The sequence below is a fragment of the Podarcis bocagei genome (genome assembly GCF_964188305.1).
Source record: "Podarcis bocagei genome assembly, chromosome: 4".
NCBI classification, from domain to species: domain Eukaryota; kingdom Metazoa; phylum Chordata; class Lepidosauria; order Squamata; family Lacertidae; genus Podarcis; species Podarcis bocagei.
In genome coordinates this window covers 38538136-38558830 of record NC_138128.1, presented here as the reverse complement: position 1 = coordinate 38558830, position 20695 = coordinate 38538136, and the positions used below count along the sequence as shown (strand labels likewise).

At 46.2% G+C, this 20695-nt stretch overlaps 2 protein-coding genes across 7 annotated transcripts in view; one reads left to right on the top strand and one right to left on the bottom strand.

Moving 5' to 3' along the window:
• Window positions 1-7799, bottom strand: part of CEP63 (centrosomal protein 63) — a 30301-nt gene extending 22502 nt beyond the window's left edge. The window contains exons 1-4 of one of the 6 annotated variants that reach the window (XM_081192614.1): window positions 7714-7799; window positions 4953-5009; window positions 2793-2970; window positions 656-751 (exon numbers count right to left, since the gene is read on the bottom strand). In XM_081192614.1, the coding sequence (XP_081048740.1) occupies window positions 656-751; window positions 2793-2970; window positions 4953-4984 (306 nt within the window). In that variant the 5' untranslated portion in view covers window positions 4985-5009; window positions 7714-7799. The other 5 variants (XM_081192617.1, XM_081192613.1, XM_081192615.1 and 2 more) reach the window with 5 other exon arrangements.
• A 64-nt stretch (window positions 7800-7863) lies between these two features.
• ANAPC13 (anaphase promoting complex subunit 13) lies at window positions 7864-10808 on the top strand. Its single transcript, XM_081192804.1, has 2 exons — window positions 7864-8162; window positions 10067-10808. Exons 1-2 carry the CDS (start codon window positions 8064-8066, stop codon window positions 10190-10192), a joined length of 225 nt encoding a protein of 74 aa, XP_081048930.1. The 5' UTR covers window positions 7864-8063; the 3' UTR covers window positions 10193-10808.
• The last annotated feature ends 9887 nt before the right edge of the window (window positions 10809-20695 follow it).

Below are 20695 nucleotides of genomic sequence, written 5' to 3'. Positions count from 1 at the left end.
GAGAGGCTCCTGTCATAGCCGCGCATCACCTCTCCAGCCGGGAGAGGGTCGCGGGGCTATGGCTTCTTTAGCCCCACACGCACGCTCCCGGCTGCAGAGGTGACGTGGGGCTGTAGAGGCTCCTGCCATAGCCGCGCGTCACCTCTCCAGCCGGGAGAGGGTCGCGGGGGGCTGCTTTAGCCTCGCGCACGCTCTCCCGGCTGAAGAGGTGACGCGCGGCTATGGCAGGAGCCTCAATAGCCGCGCGTCACCTCTATAGCCGGGAGAGAGTCGCGGGGGGCTGCTTTAGCCCCGCACGCGCTATCCCGGCTGGAGAGGTGACGCGCGGCTATAGAGGTTCCTGCCATAGCCGCGCGTCACCTCTGCAGCCGGGAGAGGGTCGCGGGGCTATGGCGTCTTCGCTCCATAGGACGCACACACATTTCCCCTTCATTTTTGAAGGGGAAAAAGTGCGTCCTATAGAGCAAAAAATACAGTGTGTGTGTGTATGTGTGTGTGTATATGTGTGTGTGTGTGTGTGTATATATGTGTGTGTGTGTGTGTGTGTGTGTGTGTGTGTGTGTATATATATATATGAGATGACAAGATTATAGACATGGCAATATCATACAGTAACCTACAATATAAAATAAAAGCTGGACTTGAGGAGGCTCACCTCTTCCTGGACTTTTCGTAACTGCTGTTCATATTCCATAGTCATATCACGATTCAGTTGTTCCATCCCTTCTAGTCGCTGACACAGCCTTTCAATCTGAAAGCCACCAAATGTCATTTGACCAACAGCAGAAACCCTCTCCTTTTATTTTCCAACTTTTATGGGACAATGGAAAAAGTCACTATAGTGAAGAAACTGTGAAAATCATCCTGTACAGCACAATTAAGGAAGGGTTCTCTACACGTTATTTTCCTCAAACTTTGCTACAATGATCTCTCCACCACAAATAAGTGGTTGAGTCTACCCAAGTGTAACAAGGAAAACAGAAGACCACTGATTTGGCTGATCAGTGAAATGGGATAGAGCAAGTGTCTCTTTTGCCCCTGGCATGTTCTAAATTCCCAAGGTGGAGAGAGGAGCAAGAACACCTGCAAAGCAACTCCATTTCCCTCCCAAAGTAGCAACAATCTACAAAACTGAGGAGGTAGCACATCTGCCCACATTAACATTGATTGGAACATGGAACACAGGTTATACTTTCTCTCTTGAGCCAAGGTAGACACAGTGTGAGGTTTGGAAATAGTGTCAGAACAAGCTTGTGCTGCTCCTAGAAATTGTTTGTGCTCCCAAAGGGAGGCCTTCATTACATTTTAATAAGCCTATAATTAGCCTATTCAGAAGTGAGATTAATAGCCTGCCACAATAAGGAACTCGAAAAAGAATGCACACTGTCTGTGCCAGCTATACACAGTAACAATGAAACAGCTGCAGAATAAATCCAAGATGCCGTGTCACATTCTAAAGTGGAAAGTAAAATTTAAACCGATATCTGGAATATAATATATTATGTTAAACAAAATGAGAAGGCTTGGTTCCTATCCTGGGAGAAGGACAAGGCAAACCTTCCAACTCTCCTGGAATATTCAGCAGCTTTAGATACCTCAAGCATGGGATCCTTCAGGTTCAGTTGTCCCAAATGGGAATTTGGGTTACTGTTCTTCAGTAGTTTCATTCAAGAAAGTGATGCAGTAAAATACTGCTCTGCCCCACAATTACTACGGGGCTTCGTGTGCATATAACGTGGCTATAGTTATTCACACTCTGGTAGCCTCTTTTAGACTTGTGTAATGAGTTGTACTTAAGATTGTCGTTGAAGGCTGAAGAAATGTTACTTCATACAAAAGTTTGTGGAAAAGATATTGACTGGGGCTAATCATTAGTTCTGGAAAAACACTGGCTATCAGTCTGTTTCTGAGCACAGTATAAAGTTTTTAAAGCCCAAAACACCTTGGGACCAGAGTGCCTGAAGGATTATCTTCTTCAACATGAATCTGCCTCAGCATTAAGCTCAAAGATCTTGCTGTGAGGTCTCCCCACGCCTGCCCCAGCCCACAAGTGAGATAGGTAGTGGCCATGGATATAGCCTTTCCTGGGCTGATGATGCCATTATGGAATTCTCTCCCTCAATGAGGATTTACTGATGCCAAGCCCAATGTCACCTTTGGAGCCAGGTGAATACATTTTATTTACTCCAGATTTTTTTAGAATTGGAATATTTTACTCCTTTTTTATGCTGAAGTTGTAATGCTAGTCTTTCAGGATTTTTGATTCAGCATTCATAAACTGATAAAAGGATATAGGAAAGATGAGAGGGTGTGGGAAAATGGTTGTTTGTACATAAAAGCATGAACAAAAGCTTTTATCATTGCACGGTGATTTTACAGCACGAGACATTGCTTGGAGCATGATGAGCGCGTGAACACCTCATGTTAGACTAATGATTGGCCCACGTAGCATAACCTGATTTATTACGGGATCTGGTGTGATGACCTTATGCCCATATATGGCACTTTCTTTGTCTGCGGGCGGAGGCAAAAGTTGCATTCTTGTGTTGGTTACTTTTTGGGTACGAGGCAGAACAAACGTTGGGCTGGAGGCAGAGAGGATGTATTTTTGCTGTGCACAATAAATGTGGCTATTAGGCTTTTTGAATCCAACTTGGCGTGAGGCTGATTCTTGATGACTAGCAGGTTCTCGACAAGAGGGGGTACAACTTTATGCAGTGAAACAGCCTACAGTGAAATTTCAGAAAGGAAAGCATAGACAAGTACACATCGCACCAAAGCTATAAAAGTACCTCTTTACATTTCTCATCCAATGCATTCCTGAGAGAAGACAGTTCCTGCTCTCGCACATCCAAGCAGGATTCTAGTGCCCGGGTTTGAGTTTCCCATTCAGCTTTCTTATGAGCCACCATTATGTCTATCTGCTTCATCAGCTCCTGTAGTTCTGCTTCACATGAAGTCTGGAAACTTCTATTAAAAATAAATACATTATCCTCATCCCTTATTTGAATGCTGTTTTTCCATGTTAAACCATGCACGGTTGCTTTAATCATGGAGCAGATACCGGAGAGAGATACCAGGTAAGCAAAGCTTTCTTTGCTTCTCTCACTCTCTCATACACACCATAATAATCAGGCAATGGTAATACTTCCAAAGACCTCTCTTCTCCTGGATCCTTTTATTGCCATGCTAAGGGATGGGTTCCTCCAGCCAAAAGCACTAACAGAGAGCATGTAACGGGGCAATGCAATGTAACTTGAGCATACAATGATTGCCCACAATACACTCACAAGGATAAAAGCTGGGAAGCTGCATAACACCAGGGGTCATATTATTTTTTAAAAATGAAAGTGACCAGAAGGGCTTCAGCTAATTTGAATTTATCAGGCTTGGACTTTGTGGTCCACTCCAAATCCTAAGCACAACAACAGGGAAGTGTTAAGTGGAGTTTGAAATGCCTCATTTTCCCAAGAATGTCCAAATATTTTTGCAACTTGGCAGCTTTTCTATAGAGGCAAAAATTCTAAAGACACTAACTTTGTGGTTTTAAAACTTCACTTTGTTGTGCCAGGAGACCAGAGAATAAGCCACAGTGATGCTCAGAATTGGGGATTTTACCTTAGGGTGTAAGAAGTTGCTTTTTCCTTTATGAGGCCAATAACAGCTTGGCCAAGAAAGGAAGCTCCACGGTGCTGTAGCATTGGACACACACACACAAATATGCAAGCCCCTCCTAGCCATCCCCCAAACCCCAAACCATCAAATGTTAAAAACAGGAGCGGCACCAACATTTAGAACTTGGCAACTTGTTTTCACACATTGTTGATACATTATGAAAGTGCTGAGTATTTTAAATCATGTTTCACTATAGGTCTGCTTTTTTTGTTTCAAATATGTCTATGTTTACATCTTTCATTTTACAGACTGCATCCTAACTACGATTAGATTTCCCAGTATATGCTAATTAATTTCAAGGTTTATGTTAAAGGTCTGTAAACTACTCTACAGTAAAAATATTAAATGTATTTGTTATGTAATGGAAATCATGGAGATCTGCACATCCATTTGCACAATTTAATCTGTTTTTAAGAATTGGGCTATCAAAGACTTGTGTTATTTTAGTGACAACTGAGGTGGCTGTGGGTAAATGGGAATAATAATTAAGCAAGGTAAAAATAGGACCGATGCTTTGTGAGGGATTGCTGGACAACAGCCTGATCTCCTGAAAACATGGGTTACATCTTTGCAGTTTCTGACCCTTCCAAAGACATGACTGACACATAAGGAAAATATGTTTGTTCAATAATAAAAAACCAAGATTCTTAGGGTGTCAAGTTCTGTGTAAGAAAGCTGAAGAAACACAGATACACTGTCCCTTTAATGAAAACAACAAGATCAAAGAGGAAAATATGTTCTAGAGCAGGGATGTCCAGCTCCCAGGAGATGCAATCTACTCCCAGGGGGGGAAACTGTCAGTGATCTACCAGTGGGGGGGGGGGCAGACCAAAGTTGTTACTAAATGTGACGCAGCGAAAGACCAAGGGGGGGGGCAGAGACATGATTCTAAACAACGCGAGCGGTAAGGATCCTGCGATCAACCACGATCACCCAGGGGTCGACCTGTCGATCACGGTTGACTGGTTGGGCCCCCTGTTCTAGAGGATTTCAGGAAGAGCAGCTTCATAAGGACATTCTGGAAGCTGTAGCTGCTATTTTTCTGTCAAAATGGTAATACCCACCAGAGAAGAGCACAATTCTTTCACATAATGCTAGCAAAACAGGAGCTGTGAACGCAATTATTGTGGAAGTAACTATCATATCTGGGACTGAGAAGAAACTGACATGTGAAGCACATGTGCAAACCCATCTTCCAGGTTCAGTGTAATCTATGCATTTGTGTAATGTATGCATCTGAATAAAGCCATTAATAACTAGTACTTGTATACACATACCTGCCCTGTATTCTTTCTAGCAATGCCTCCATCCTGAAATCACATCCTTTAGGGCAGCTAAAAAAGTAAGCAAAATAAAGGTTATACCACAGTAATCCATCACCATGTCCAATCTCTGTCTCTAGGTGACTGCAAAATGTGAGATGTGTCTGACAATTGAGAAAAGGAAAGGTGAAGATTTACACAGTTTACTTTAAGTATGCAGGGAATAGCTGTCACTTCAATAAATTTGTAGGCCACATATCAAGCACCTTAAGCACTTTATAAATGAAAGATAAATTGCAAGATAACAAACCAGAGTTATTACTCGCTTGCTATCTGGATTTTGCAAGTGCTTTAGTAAAGTATGTGGATTGTTTCCGATAACAAAGGGATTACATTGTTGCAGATTACATTGATATAAAGCCAAAAGTACCAATTATATGGGCCTTTCTACATAAAAAGCTTGTTTGCAATTTTTTTGCTGTATTTGTGCCCTGCTCTCTTTTAGAGCATCAAACATAGAGTTACGAAATATTAGCCATCCAGGTACTAATGAGTTTATCTTCTGGTGGAACTATAGAAAGTGATGAAAGCCATTTTAGAGAAAAAAAGATCCAGGGTGAAAGATTCTGATGTGTGTATCCTCTGTATGCCTGCCTCAAGGGCTGATTTAATAATGTAGGCTAAAACCCAATTAAAAATATACCAAAAAACATACTTACATTATTTTTTAAAATAAAACTCACTCATTTAATATTTCCCCCCAGAAAGCTTAAGTTGGAAAGGTCAACTTGTGAGCACACATGAGGGAAATGCAAAGATCTCAGATAAGAAAGGTGAGCCACTTCTAGAGACTGGTAAACACTGGCGAAGGTTCAACACCTGGAGAGGCAAGGCATACTTCTCCACATCAAATTGTTTGAATTTAATGCGTGGAGAAGGGTGGGAAACAGGATCAGGCTGACAGGCAATGATTATGCCAGGTGACTGACAGATGGGCAGTCCCCCCACCCATCTGGGCCACCAGACAGATTTTATTCTCCACCCCTGCTATAAACATAAAAGGTTTTGTAAAGTTTCTCACAAAGATGTGTATTGTTCCAAGGTTTTCTGAGTGACAAATTTATAAATGTAAGCAACATATTACTGCTTGTGAAACTCAGCATCTTTTTAAAACAAATGCAAGATAGCTATTGAGCTACATACGGTAGATTTGTGCTACCCAACTTGAGTATCTTGCTGTTCCTTACAAAGTCACCCCCCCCCTCCCTATTCTTTTTTTATTCAGTCTGACTTTGTTCATTTGGGCATAATTCTAGATATGTACACATATGGCTGTTGCTGAAGTCTCTATTTTTGAAGCTCTTAAGTAGTACTTTATATTGCAATAATAATTAAGCCTGATTGTAACACAAAAAAGAAAAAATGTCGCCTCAGATGTTATGTTATCCAGGTTTGTTTCAACGAGATGCTTAACACACCCATGCAATGTATAAATATTGAAGAATGGGCTGTTGAGTATCCTTTTCCCATGTAGGCCATGTATGTCTACATATGTATGCTATATGGCTAATATGCATGCTTTAAATAAATTTTAAAGTACTGCACTTTTCAGCAAACCTAGCTTTCCTGCTGCTTTTAACTGCTCGTTTCATGGTGGTGGTTGTATCGCAAGACTATCCCAAAAACTTCTGCGAAAGGTGGTATAAAAAGCCTTAGACCAGCGTTTCCCCAAACCTGGGTTTGCCGGCTGTTTTGGGACTATAACCCCCATCATCCCTGACCACTGGTCCCAACAGCTAGGGATCATGGGAGTTGTAACTCAACACCAGCTGGAGACCCAAGTTTGGGATACACTGCCTTCGACAAATAACTGATGTGGGTGCAATACGATAAAAACTTTTAAGCTGCAAGGTTTACAGCTGCAAGCGGTTAAAAGGCCTCAGGTGAAAGGGGCGGGTGGTAACAAAAGAGTGTTAATTCAAAAACACATCCAGAGTTAAGCACAACAAAGAAATGCTTTGCTAAAACAAGTACTGTATCTGTAAAATCAGAAGCACAAGCTGCTTGGGAGTGAACTGAACGGTGGCGCTTTGCTTCCAAACAAGTAAGTGCAACACAGAGCTGGGCTGCAAAAAGCTATAAAACACGGGCTGAATTGCTGCAGGCAGGGCAGGCAAAAGGTCGCCAACGTTTCCCGCTGTTGAAAAAGGGGAGCTTGCAGCAAATGGCCTCTGGCCAGCACTGAGCTGGAATTTGCCGCCTCCGACTGACAGTGGCTCCTGTCCCTCGAGGAAGAGGAGGAGGAGAGGGAGCTTTTCGCAGCATGGAAGTAAAAGGGCGCTGTTGTTTCCCCCTGGCCGCTTTTACAAGGCGCTGCTTTCTAAGGGCCGACCTTGGAGACGAATCTCCACGCCCAAGTCGCCACCGAGGGCCAGAGCTCCGCGCTCCCAGCCGGCGGAGGGCAGAAGCCAGGAGGCAGTACCGCGCGTGGGTCGCGTGCACACGTTACCTCACAGGCGCGCGTAATGACCGAGGATAGCGCCGCGAGGGAGAGGCGGTTCTGCTGCCCGCGAAGCGCCAAAGGCCAAGGAGGCGGCGCGCGCCCAGGTGAGCAGAGGAGAAAGAAGGGACGCCTCGCCAATCTCCCGTCACCCGGGGAAAGAGAAACGAGCCCGCCCGACCAACGCCGCGCCAGGGATAACGGCCGGCGAAACAGAGTGTCGAGCTTCTCTTCTCCCGCGCGAGCCACTCAGCCACGCCCCCACGCCCCGGTTACCTCAGAACTTGGGAGTCGCTCTCTGGTTCGCGACTCCCGCCCGCGTTGTTTGGGTAAGACTAGCGACGCTCTCTTCTTTTTCTCCCCCATCTCCATGGGTTTCCGGCTTCTGGAGCCGCTTCCTGTGATGTCACTTCCTCTGCCTCCGAGGTTTGGAAAACAGTGGCGCTTCTTAGGTGAGAAGCTGTTGGGTGACAGGAGCGGGGCGACGGCGGTTGTCCCAAGCCGCCTGCCTTTTCCGAATGAAAGCAAAGCGCAGGTACGCTTAGGATCAGGGTCCGAAGCCCGTGGGTGACGTGGACGCCTCCTCCTTTATAACGCAGCCCTGGTTCTCCCCGATCTGCACGAAGATGGACAGCGAAGTGCAGAGAGACGGGCGGATCCTCGATTTGATCGACGACGCGTGGAGGGAAGATAAGTTGCCCTACGAAGATGTGGCAATACCGCTGGTGAGTAGAGTGGGCGCTTAAGAGCCTGGCCCTGAATTGGTTTTCCTTGGTCAGACCTCTAACCACATGGCCGGGGGGGGGGGGCAGTATCTACCTTACGGTGCTAGTCTGGTTCGGGAAAGGGGCCGATCTCTGTGCCTCCTTTCTCCTCATCAGGGGGGTGACGCCCAAATGCACACAGCCCTACTTTAAATAATAATAATAATAATATAATAAATGAATTAACCTTTTGCAACCAGGGGCAAAACTGCATGGTATGAGGCAAGCGCGGTTCCCAATATTTGACTCATATTGCTAATGTGGGTAACTTCCCACTGCAAGCATAGTTAAATGTAATTTGTAGCTGGGTTTGCACGCTTCGTGGGGGATCCTGGCTTCCTTCACATCTTTTGTAGCAATATTGAAACAGGTCAGAATTGCCTCATTAAAAGTACTTGGTTGTTTATTTATTTTAAAGTACCATAGTGGGCTTCAGCATTAAAATGCAATGTATTAAAAACAATTTAAAACTGTACTTTCCAGAGCCACATTTTGTGCTATCTGTATCTGTGCACATTTGTTGGATTAGGATACCACACAGTACAAGAAACTGGCTCTAGTGAGCATGTTTAGCTGAAGTGGAAAATGATACTACAGTGTATGTATAGTTCACCCACCTAGTAAATTTTAGCTCTTGACTCTCTCAAATGCCTGTTGTAAAGAGCTGAATCGTCACTTGCCAACACAAAAGCATGAGGGACCAAGACAGTGGAGGGAGTTTCATTATGTGCTGGGAGCCATCGCAGAGAAAATTATCTCAGGACACTGCACAATTAACCATATCTATTGAGTATACTTACTGAGTTCTAAGCAGTTAATGAATTTCAATGTCAATAGCTATATTTTTAATCTGGTAGCAGATAGCCAGTGCAGTCGATGCAGAATTGATGTAATGCGAGATCTCTTCATCACACCCCTCACCACACTTGCAGCTGTATTCTGCACTTGATGCAGCTTCCAGACCTCCTTCAAGATTGGCCTTACACAGAGCATGATACAATAGTTAAACCAGGAGTTTAACAATGCATGAATAACTTGGCCAGCCTCTTTTGGGGCAGTAAGAATCAAAGCTGGCATATCAACTGGAGCTGGAAATAGCTACTGAAGCCATTTGGGATTCTATCAACAGATATTATTCCAAATGTACCCACAAGCTATATACCTGCTCCTTCAGGGAGAGTACAGTCCTTTGCAGATCACTTTAATGACCCTTATCCAGTCGATAACTCCCTGTGAGCAATGGTTCAGTGCTTGCACAGTTTCACTGTGGTAAGGAGAGATGGGGTTGGTGGTCATCAGCTTTCTGGTGACACCATTCCCCAAATTCCTGAGTGGCCTCTGCAAGTAGCTTCATATACCAGTAGATGCTAAACAATATAAAGGATAGTATGGAGCAAAAGCCATAGAAGTCCCCCAATGCCACTCTCTGGTAGTGGACGTGCAAGTAGGGGAAGACTCACCATAACGGTGCCTCAAATAACCTGTCCCACAAAACTACTCTGGGAGGATGTCATGGTTTATGGTAACGAAAGCTTCCAAGAGATCAAGGAGAGTCAACAGGAATGGGGATACACACAGAGACATCAGGCAGAAAACACACACAGAGAATGTTCTCCCAAAATATAGACATAGCTGGAATTGCAATTTTTTCTGGCATACTTCATTAACAGATATGTGAGATACATTTTTCTTTGAGTCACATTTCATAGAATCATAGAATCATAGAGTTGGAAGAGACCACAAGGGCCATCAAGTCCAACCCCCTGCCAAGCATTTATTGGTCCCTAATCCGTCAGTGTCAAATATTTCTAGATGCTATTGCTTTTTAAAACATTTTATATAATTTAATATGTTTCTGTTCTCAGAATGAGCTTCCTGAACCAGAACAAGACAATGGTGGCACAACAGAATCTGTAAAAGAGCAAGAAATGAAATGGACTGACTTGGCTTTGCAGTACCTTCATGAAAATATTCCTCCAACAGGAAACTAGTGTGCCTGTGATACTTCTTGCAGTAATTAAAATGTTTCCAGCACTTCATCCACATCTACCTGTTTTAACTTGGAAAGAAAACATTTGTAAAACTTCCAATCCTGAGTCACTGATTATTAGGTCTTTGTAGATATATCAGAGCCTTAGAAGCTGCACACAATAAGTGTGTGTAAATTAATAATTCCTTAAAACGTGTCAGGGTTGTTGTTTTTACATCATGTTTCATTGTTGGGGTCTGTGATATGAGCCAATGAACTGTTCCCAGTAGCAGTAAACATTAACCAAACTGTGTATGGTTAATGTTAGTCTCTGTTTGGTATTTGGTTGCAAGCTGATTGTATGACCTCTCCAGACCAGAAACGCTATATCATATTGGATGTTTAGATCAAGCAGAAGAGACAAACAATCTGAACTTTCTTTTATGATCTCTATGAGTCTGTCCTAAACACTGCTTCTGAGTATTAGGCATTAAAATAATTTTACACAAGCATTTCTGAAGAAGGTAAAAGAAGATTTGCAGTTTGTATATTTTTATTACAGATCTCCTTCCCAATGCCATAGAAATCCTGTTAACATTTATATTACATGTATTTATATTAAAGAAATGTGTTAGTAACTGGTTCTTTGAATGAACTTTGTGAGATATGCGGTGGGTCTCTAATGAGTTCTGCAGCATCTGGTCAGAGGGGAAAACTGTCTTGTAAATTTCACTCATAGCTTTTTAAGGAAAGGTGTGTATATTTCACTTCAGCAGAGTCAGTATGAGTCAGTTGCAACAAGAACAAGGCAGAGGGAGAGGGATGGATAAAACGACTACAGAGAGAAACTGCTACAGGGAGAAAGTCCAGTTAAGACTGTAAAACTACAGATTTGTTTTAGCTTTCTTCTTTCCTTTGAGTGGCACACATACCATGAGTTATTTTAATTGCCACGATTAAGACCTAATTTTTCAGGTAATATGGACCAATGTGGTTTTTGCCATAATTCCCCATGGCAGGATTCAAACTTAATATTTTTGTTCCTTCTGGTCTGTATATAAGGGTATGTGGGGAGGTAAAGACAAGGTAGTTTAAGGCCATAGTCCTAGGAATCATGATCTGGTAAGCAGCATGTTGTCTCCAATACTTACTCATGGTCTCAACTCCTCCAATCTGCAACCAAATATTTACTGTACAGTGGTGCCTCGCAAGACGAAATTAATTCGTTCCGCAAGTCTCTTCGTCTTGCGGTTTTTTCGTCTTGCGATGCACGGTTTCCCATAGGAATGCATTGAAAATCAATTAATGCGTTCCTAGGGAAACCGCCTTCGGACCAGGTCCGGGGACAGTCTGCCCCCGGACCTCTTCTGAAGGCTGGGGGGGGACACAAGGGCTTTTCTTCCCACCCCCAGCATTTTAAAAAACCCTGGGACAGCGGAGGACTTCTCCGCTGTCCGGGGCGATCTTAAAATGCTGGCGGGCGGCATTTTAAAATCGCCCCGGACAGCGGAGGACTTCTCCGCTGTCCGGGGCGATTTAAAAGCCCCTGGGAAGGCAGGCAGGGGGGACAAAGACTTTCGCCCCCTGCCCGCCTTCAGAAGGTGTTCCCGCCCCCCGCCCCACTTCGGAACAGCTTTCCGAAGTGGGGCGGCTGGGGCAGGTGTCCCCACCCCCCCTCCCCACTTCGGAACAGCTTTCCGAAGTGGGGCGGCGGGGGCAGGTGTCCCCGCCCCCCCTCCCCACTTCGGAACAGCTTTCCGAAGAGGGGCGGCGGGGGCAGGTGTCCCCGCCCCCCTCCCCACTTCGGAACAGCTTTCCGAAGTGGGGCGGCGGGGGCAGGTGTCCCCGCCCCCCTCCCCACTTCGGAACAGCTTTCCGAAGTGGGGCGGCGGGGGCAGGTGTCCCCGCCCCCCCTCCCCACTTCGGAACAGCTTTCCGAAGTGGGGCGGCGGGGGCAGGTGTCCCCGCCCCCCCTCCCCACTTCGGAACAGCTTTCCGAAGTGGGGCGGCGGGGGCAGGTGTCCCCGGCCCCCCTCCCCACTTCGGAACAGCTTTCCGAAGTGGGGCGGCGGGGGCAGGTGTCCCCGCCCCCCCTCCCCACTTCGGAACAGCTTTCCGAAGTGGGGCGGCGGGGGCAGGTGTCCCCGCCCCCCCCTCCCCACTTCGGAACAGCTTTCCGAAGTGGGGCGGCTGGGGCAGGTGTCCCCGCCCCCCCCCGCCCCACTTCGGAACAGCTTTCCGAAGTGGGGCGGCTGGGGCAGGTGTCCCCGCCCCCCCTCCCCACTTCGGAACAGCTTTCCGAAGTGGGGCGGCGGGGGCAGGTGTCCCCGCCCCCCCTCCCCACTTCGGAACAGCTTTCCGAAGTGGGGCGGCGGGGGCAGGTGTCCCCGCCCCCCCTCCCCACTTCGGAACAGCTTTCCGAAGTGGGGCGGCGGGGGCAGGTGTCCCCGCCCCCCCCCCGCCCCACTTCGGAACAGCTTTCCGAAGTGGGGCGGCTGGAGCAGGTGTCCCCACCCCCCTCCCCACTTCGGAACAGCTTTCCGAAGTGGGGCGGCTGGGGCAGGTGTCCCCACCCCCCCCTTCGGAACAGCATTTTAAAATCTCCCCGTGTCCCGGGAAGATTTTAAAATGCTGGGGGTCGGGCTGCCGCCCCCCGCCCCACTTCGGAACAGCTTTCCGAAGTGGGGCGGCTGGGGCAGGTGTCCCCACCCCCCCCTCCCCACTTCGGAACAGCTTTCCGAAGTGGGGCGGCGGGGGCAGGTGTCCCCGCCCCCCCTCCCCACTTCGGAACAGCTTTCCGAAGAGGGGCGGCGGGGGCAGGTGTCCCCGCCCCCCTCCCCACTTCGGAACAGCTTTCCGAAGTGGGGCGGCGGGGGCAGGTGTCCCCGCCCCCCTCCCCACTTCGGAACAGCTTTCCGAAGTGGGGCGGCGGGGGCAGGTGTCCCCGCCCCCCCTCCCCACTTCGGAACAGCTTTCCGAAGTGGGGCGGCGGGGGCAGGTGTCCCCGCCCCCCTCCCCACTTCGGAACAGCTTTCCGAAGTGGGGCGGCGGGGGCAGGTGTCCCCGGCCCCCCTCCCCACTTCGGAACAGCTTTCCGAAGTGGGGCGGCGGGGGCAGGTGTCCCCGCCCCCCCTCCCCACTTCGGAACAGCTTTCCGAAGTGGGGCGGCGGGGGCAGGTGTCCCCGCCCCCCCCTCCCCACTTCGGAACAGCTTTCCGAAGTGGGGCGGCTGGGGCAGGTGTCCCCGCCCCCCCCCGCCCCACTTCGGAACAGCTTTCCGAAGTGGGGCGGCGGGGGCAGGTGTCCCCGCCCCCCCTCCCCACTTCGGAACAGCTTTCCGAAGTGGGGCGGCGGGGGCAGGTGTCCCCGCCCCCCCTCCCCACTTCGGAACAGCTTTCCGAAGTGGGGCGGCTGGGGCAGGTGTCCCCGCCCCCCCCGCCCCACTTCGGAACAGCTTTCCGAAGTGGGGCGGCTGGGGCAGGTGTCCCCACCCCCCTCCCCACTTCGGAACAGCTTTCCGAAGTGGGGCGGCTGGGGCAGGTGTCCCCACCCCCCCCTTCGGAACAGCATTTTAAAATCTCCCCGTGTCCCGGGAAGATTTTAAAATGCTGGGGGTCGGGCTGCCGACCCCCAGCATTTTAAAACCTTCCCGGGACACGGGGAGATTTTAAAATGCTGGGGATCGGCAGCGCTTCGCTCCCGACCCCCAGCATTTTAAAACCTCCCCGGGACACGGGGAGATTTTAAAATGCTGGGGGTCGGCAGCGCTTCGCTCCCGACCCCCAGCATTTTAAAATCTCCCCGGGACAGGGGGAGATTTTAAAATGCTGGGGGTCGGCAGCTAACGCTTCGCTCCCGACCCCCAGCATTTTAAGATCGCCCGGGGCAGGCGGGGGGGGAAGGCAGGACACGGGGAGATTTTAAAATGCTGGGGGTCGGCAGCTAACGCTTCGCTCCCGACCCCCAGCATTTTAAAATCTCCCCGGGACAGGGGGAGATTTTAAAATGCTGGGGGTCGGCAGCTAACGCTTCGCTCCCGACCCCCAGCATTTTAAAATCTCCCCGGGACAGAGACTTCTCTGCTGTCCCTTGGAGATTTTAAAATGCTGGGGGTCGGCAGCGAACGCTTCGCTCCCGCCCGCCAGCATTTTAAGATCGCCCGGGGCAGGCGGGGGGGAAGGCAGGCGGGGGGAGCAAAGACTTTTGCCCCCCGCCGGCCTTCAGAAGAGGTCCTCTTCTGAAGGCCGGCTGTGGGCGAAAGTCTTTGCTCCCGACCGCCAGCATTTCCCTATGGGCTTTCGTCTTGCGATGCAAGCCCATAGGGAAATTCGTCTTGCGAAGCGCCTCCAAAACAGAAAACCCTTTTGTCTTGCGGGTTTTCCGTCTTGCGGGTTTTCCGTCTTGCGAGGCATTCGTCTTGCGGGGTACCACTGTACAGTGGTGCCCCGCAAGACGAAAAACTCGCTAGATGAAAGAGTTTTCCGTTTTTTGAGTCGTTCCGCAAGACGAATTTCCTTATGGGCTTGCTTCGCAAGACGAAATGTCTTGCGAGTTTGTTTCCTTTTTCTTAAAGCCGTTAATAGCCGCTAAGCCGTTAATAGCCGCTAAGCCGTTAATAGCCGCTAAGCCACTAATAGCCGCTAAGCCGCTAATAGCCGTTAAGCCGCTAATAGCCGTGCTTCGCAAGACAAAAAAACCGCAAGACTAGGAGACTCGCAGAACGAATTAATTTCGTCTTGCGAGGCACCACTGTAATAGGCTAGCTTTCAGGGATAATTCAACAAGCAAGTTTTCCTGAAGACAAGAGAGATACTTCTATTGAAAGCAAATGAGTGCAACAGTATCGCAGCAACAAAATTGAATATATTTTACCAATTGCTACATAAATATTTTAGGTGGCATGAGAATTTGAGACAGAGTAAATCAAAAACACAGTATGTACTAATCTTTGAAGCTGGATTTATGACTGAGGTACTTCAAGCTGAACAGGAAAAGAACTGGTGAATCCTACAAGGGCAGTGCCATGCCCTCTGCAGCTAAAGTTATTAATTGTTAAGCAACTTTGGGTTTAGGTGGCAGATTTAGGGAAGTGTGACTGATTCAGTCACACTGGATGTGGAGCCTCAGGGGCGCCACAACTATGATGTTGAATGGAAGGTGGGGTACAGGGCATCGCTGAAATTTGAGGCTCCAAGGTATGCCACTGGTAATAGGTTCACCTGCAGTGGCATACCTTGGAGCCTCAAATTTCAGCGATGCACTGCAGGTGAACCTATTACCTGGTTCAGATCAAAGTGCTGATCAACCAGAGCAGTATTTTAAAATTCAGTAGGGAGGTGCTATGCACCTGTAAAATGCAATGCTGCTTATGGTGTTCAAGTGCTAAACTCTTCTACTATCCAGCAGAGGTCGCGAAAGAGCCTTTGGTCAGCTTATTTGATCACATTGCACAAACTCTTTATGTGCTTGAAGTGGTAGTTTTCTCTTACAGTGAATTACTATTCATTCTGAACTGGGTTTCATGAAGAATTGGGGCTTCCTAGATCAATACTCTTTAAGTTCATGTTCCATAATGCTCTTTTAGAAGACAGATTGGGGGTGCTACATAATCAACAAGCATAATAATAACATTCTGATGGTTGCTGCTTTGAGAGGAAAAAGAAAGGAGAATAGGCGCTTAACGGATTTTGTACTGCATCTCACCCCAAATTTTCCTCAGAACCTATAAGGACATGTTTATAAGGTAAATATTCATCTGGACCCCCATTGGCAAGAACACACAAGGGGTGGGGAGTTTCAAGGGGGAAATGGGAGGATCAAGAAATCTTTCTGCTTTTTAGTGAAAGTCCACTTGTTTATTAGAAGCTGTCATCAGAGTTTTATTGTGCATCTTTATATGTGATGTGTAGTTCTGCACTTGGGTAACTAGTTTCCATCTACCCTATGGAGACATTAGTAGTTATGTGATGAGCTCCTGTAGAGTCAGGTGATGTGAAAAGATCCAGCAGCACAAAAATGTCTTTCTCTGCAAAGTGTGGAATATGTGGACCCTGGTTTCACAGAGAGCCCCCAAGGCAATGTGCAAAGCCCTGGCACATAAGACCACAATCCATAAAACTGCAATCTAATTCAGTACCATCTGCAAAACGTTTATATTTTCTTCCCAACAACAGCCTCTCGGCTTAGTTTACAGGCTGTTTTTTCTAGGGCTGAAGAACTTTAAAAATAGTTTGCAATGTTGCCACTGGGGAGGAGCTGTTAAGGAAAATAGCTGAAAGTCCTGCTGGGCACATACAAGCTTTCCACATGCCTAAAGGAGCTCACGGGATTTGTGGCTTCTGGGTTTCCAAGTATGCAGCATACTTTGCCCTTTACATAATACTGGAAATTTTTAATGTGCATTGGTTGGATTAAAGTTGGACTAAATGTGTCAATGCAGGAGGTGGAGCACGTTCCTCTTGAAGCCTTTTCTATTAAGGACAACAGTTTGAAGCCTTTAAGAAAAATAGGCCAGATGTAGGTTTTCCACAGACTTCACTGAAGTGAGTTGAGGGGATTTGGGAGGGAGGGTCTTCCTTGAGAGATCAGACCAATGGGACTTGAATGTCACTGAGGTGTATTCTCAATTGTAAAAAAATTATCTGGCATTTCCCATTGGTCTCTGAAAACTTAGGTTTTATGGGTAGCTATCAACTTTCACTGAATTCCTGACATTTACTGTGAAACTATATTTCTTCAGTGATGACAACACAGCAATCCAAACCACCATCTACCTAACACCTATATGTTGCAAGAATTGCAAAATAAAATTCAGCTGCACTAATTAATCAGGTGTTTAATTACAATTAAGAACATTGCTAACCGCAAAGCTCTTTCTACACCAGAGAATGAAAATGTTGGGAGTTTGTTGGAATGCAAGACATTGCTTGTAAATTGGCATCTATTAAACTAAAGGACCAATTAGTTATGTCATGCAATTAACATTCTGGATATACAACATTGTTCATATACAAGGATTGCAATCTCAGTGATTTGACACTGAAATTAAAAGCCACTGCATTATAAAACTTACCAATTTTTTGGCATGTTGCACCTCAGAATTGCACACTACAGTAATGTTATTAAAGATTTATTTTTCTTATGCAAGAAGTCACACATTTAAAGAATAAAGGTAGAAATATAACAAATTATGAACTGGGAAGCAAGAGCCCATTTATGGCTAAAGCCGTCTGATTCCAGTATATAAACGTGAGAATTTTGTGCATAACTAGCAAAGGTCCCTATATAATATGGGGCCTGGTGCAATAAATTAATAAATGAAGGTCTGCTTCTGACATAATATATTTCTCAACTCACCTTTTGATACCATGCTACCCTGGTTTAATGAGACTAGCTTTGGTTCCCCTCAAACCTTCTCAATGTATTTGTATATAATGACTGGAGAGAATATTCCTGCCTTCTCTCTCCATCTTCTTTTTCAAGTACAGTACAGTAGGGTCAGGCAATAACTTACAGCTGCAACTGGGCTTGGGGCCAAGGTTGAGAAGGGAAGTATTTCTTTGTGAATTCTCTCCCATCTTCTTGTTGATCATCTCCCAACAGCTGAGACAGAACCATTTTACATGTTAATAGATACACAAAATGTTTTACAAGCAGTAAACAAAAGAATGTATAAAATGTGTGAGGGGCAAACAGATGTCACATGTTTGAGTCATACCTGTACATGTACCAAAGAGCAGGAGTTGCCTGGTACATGCACTTTTGATGACATACACAGTTGCTGCCATTTTGTTTGTGCAGTAGCCCTAAGATAGATTCTGTCCTTCATTTTCTGGCTCTGGGTCCATATAATCTTTGTTTCAACTTCTCTTTCTCTCTCTCTCACTCACTCATGGTATGTCATAATCTGAGTGAGAGAGAGAGAAAGAGAAGTTGAAACAAAGCCACTCCAGCTCACTGAGGTTATCAAACTTTGGTGTATCAACAGAGAGCTCCTTTAACCTGTTTATAAAACTTGTTATGGTGAAATTCTTCAACAAAGGCAGGCAAAAATGGTGCACTGGAGAACAGAACTTCACACAGGGCACTCCTGGTGGGAGCTGGGAGCCTATTTTCACCAGTATCTCATTCCCAATGTGGCCTGTTTCTCCTGCATATCTCTATACTCTCTTGCAAATCTGCAGAGGTCTGGTATCTCTCTGGCATAGTGTAGGAGATGTTGCAGGAAGGAGTTGGAGGGAATTGGCAAAAAGAATCTTCCTCCAACAGGAACCTCCTGTGAATTGCATCCCCCTCTGCAAACAGAAGGGCAACTCTGGTTGTGTCTTGGTGTTAATAGCCTCAGAAACGTAATAATACTTGTCAGTTTTGTGATTGTGCACATGAGGCCTTAATAAGAATGTAAATACTTTTGGAGTTGCGATGGCCTTTTTCACACAAACTGCTAAATGTGTCTATATAAAAACACTTGATGCATTCAGACATAGCGCCAAACAATGATTTGGCACTATATTAATTGTGTTTCCATGTTCTCTTTCACTTTGCTCTTACAGTAGTTTGCCAAAAATCTGGAGAAGGGGAAGGATAAATCTTCAAGGTGGCAACAACTAGAGGTCATATTGTGACCCTAATTTCTTTGTTCAGGTCAAAGGGGAACATTTATTTATAATATTTATATACCCTTCATCAAAATTAATTCCAGGGCAATTGTGAATTCCAGTTGTGCTAATATTCCTCTTGTTCACCTCCTGCAAATACAATGGTTGCAAAAAGTTTTGTTGTTTAGTCGTTTAGTATAATTTCCACAAAAATCGATGGCACTTGGGCATTTTAATTCCTGCCCATTATACAGACAGGGAAAACTCCCATTTCAAGCAACAAAGAGGGAAAGGTTCGGCCTCTTTTTTCCCTCCCTTTCCTCGTTTGTCTCTGATTTCCATCAACCCCATGCGCGTGTGTGCAAATGCTCGCTCTCTCACACACACATGCACCAAACATTGCTAAATGCTTAGATATGGTTCTCATTTCGGGAAATAATTTAAGGAGCAAGCTGTTGTCGGCAAATGAGACAGTACTGGAATTTTAATGTGGACCATCTGGAGTATTTGCTAATGTTGAAATATTAGCGCGATGTGGTAATTTTGGAGCGTATGCCAGGGAATGGAGGAGTGAGCTGTTGGTACTTGTTGCCCTAAAACATAATAACAATCAACATACTCTCTCACTCCCAGCACACAAACTGAAAAAGATGACACAGTGTGTATGCATGCTAGAAGGGAAGGCGAGGATATGTGTTTATTCTCTTCCCTCTTCCCTGTGCTTTCTTTGGAAAGCGGGGGGGGGGGGGTGTTCTTTTCCAAGGAGACCTTGAGGTATGGGGTTTTGCTAGGCTCTCCGCCAGCTTGCATGGAATCTGGGTCACCATGGAAACTGGCCACGAGGAGAGCAACAAACAGAGGCAAAGGAATTTCAGCATTGCCAGCCAGGCCTCACTGGAACTAGAAAAGTTCTCTTTTTAAAATGAAGGCAAATAAAAGCAACAGACACATAGGGGGCAGGCACACTATTAAGAAAATCAGTTAATGCTGCGGACCCTAAAGCCACAGAAAAAGGATGGATGGTTCTCACTCTTGCTGTTCACAAATGCCCAGCTCAGATACTGTTATACCCTGAGAGGATTTTTCTTCTTCTTGTGATCTCAGAACCAGCCTAAAGGGTGGATTAAAGTGAGAATCCTGTTTAGAATCAAAATCTTGCCTCTCCTTATGCTCCAAGGAAATCTTTTATCTCATTTTAACTTGAAAATGTGCTTTAAAAACAAGCAAGCCTGTGGCATAAGCTGAGACAAAAGGGAAATAGTTCATAGAAAATTAGGACTTACACTGATGGTGTGAGGTGTTTACATATGGAAATATAGTTGTGATGTTAGCCCAAGTTGTGTGCAAGTGCCTAAGTGACATGGAGAGGAGGGACAAAAAGTTGGTTGGTACAGACATCATACATCTTGTATGCAGAAGGAAACAAATGTTGGGATAGGGGCTGCAGATGTCTTACAGGAAGCTAGACAAGAACTTTATTGTCTCTTCTAAACAAGCACAGAATAGTAACGTGAAATTCCCAATTCCACCTCCAGAGACAATTCAAGTCCAACACCACTTCATGACTAAACTATAATAATGTTGCTATCCACCCAGCAGGTTAGGAAAGATGGAAAACCTTTACAGCAAAGACCGCTAAGCAATCACTGGTGGTTAAATAACCCTTTGTTGTGCCATCACTCATACAAAAACTGCAGTGGTAAAAGTGTGGTGCACACATACTCAAGCCACCAGGAATCCCAGAGAAAAGAGATAGACTACACATGAATCCATGAGAGGTTGGGAGGCTATTGTAACAGAAGAAGATGCTGAAGAGCCATCATTGCCCACAGTCCACATCCCCTCCCGCCGCCACATTCCGCCTCAGTTCAAACTAGTTTTGCATGTTTTGGTAGAACTTTATGCATGATCAGCAGGGGGAGGGGGGG

Excerpts from the sequence above, each read along its gene's own strand:
- ANAPC13 (XM_081192804.1), top strand. The coding sequence starts at position 8,064 with ATGGACAGCGAAGTGCAGAGAGACGGGCGGATCCTCGATTTGATCGAC. Across the intron at positions 8,163-10,066 it reads AAGATGTGGCAATACCGCTG|AATGAGCTTCCTGAACCAGA; the intron begins GTGAGTAGAGTG and ends TTCTGTTCTCAG.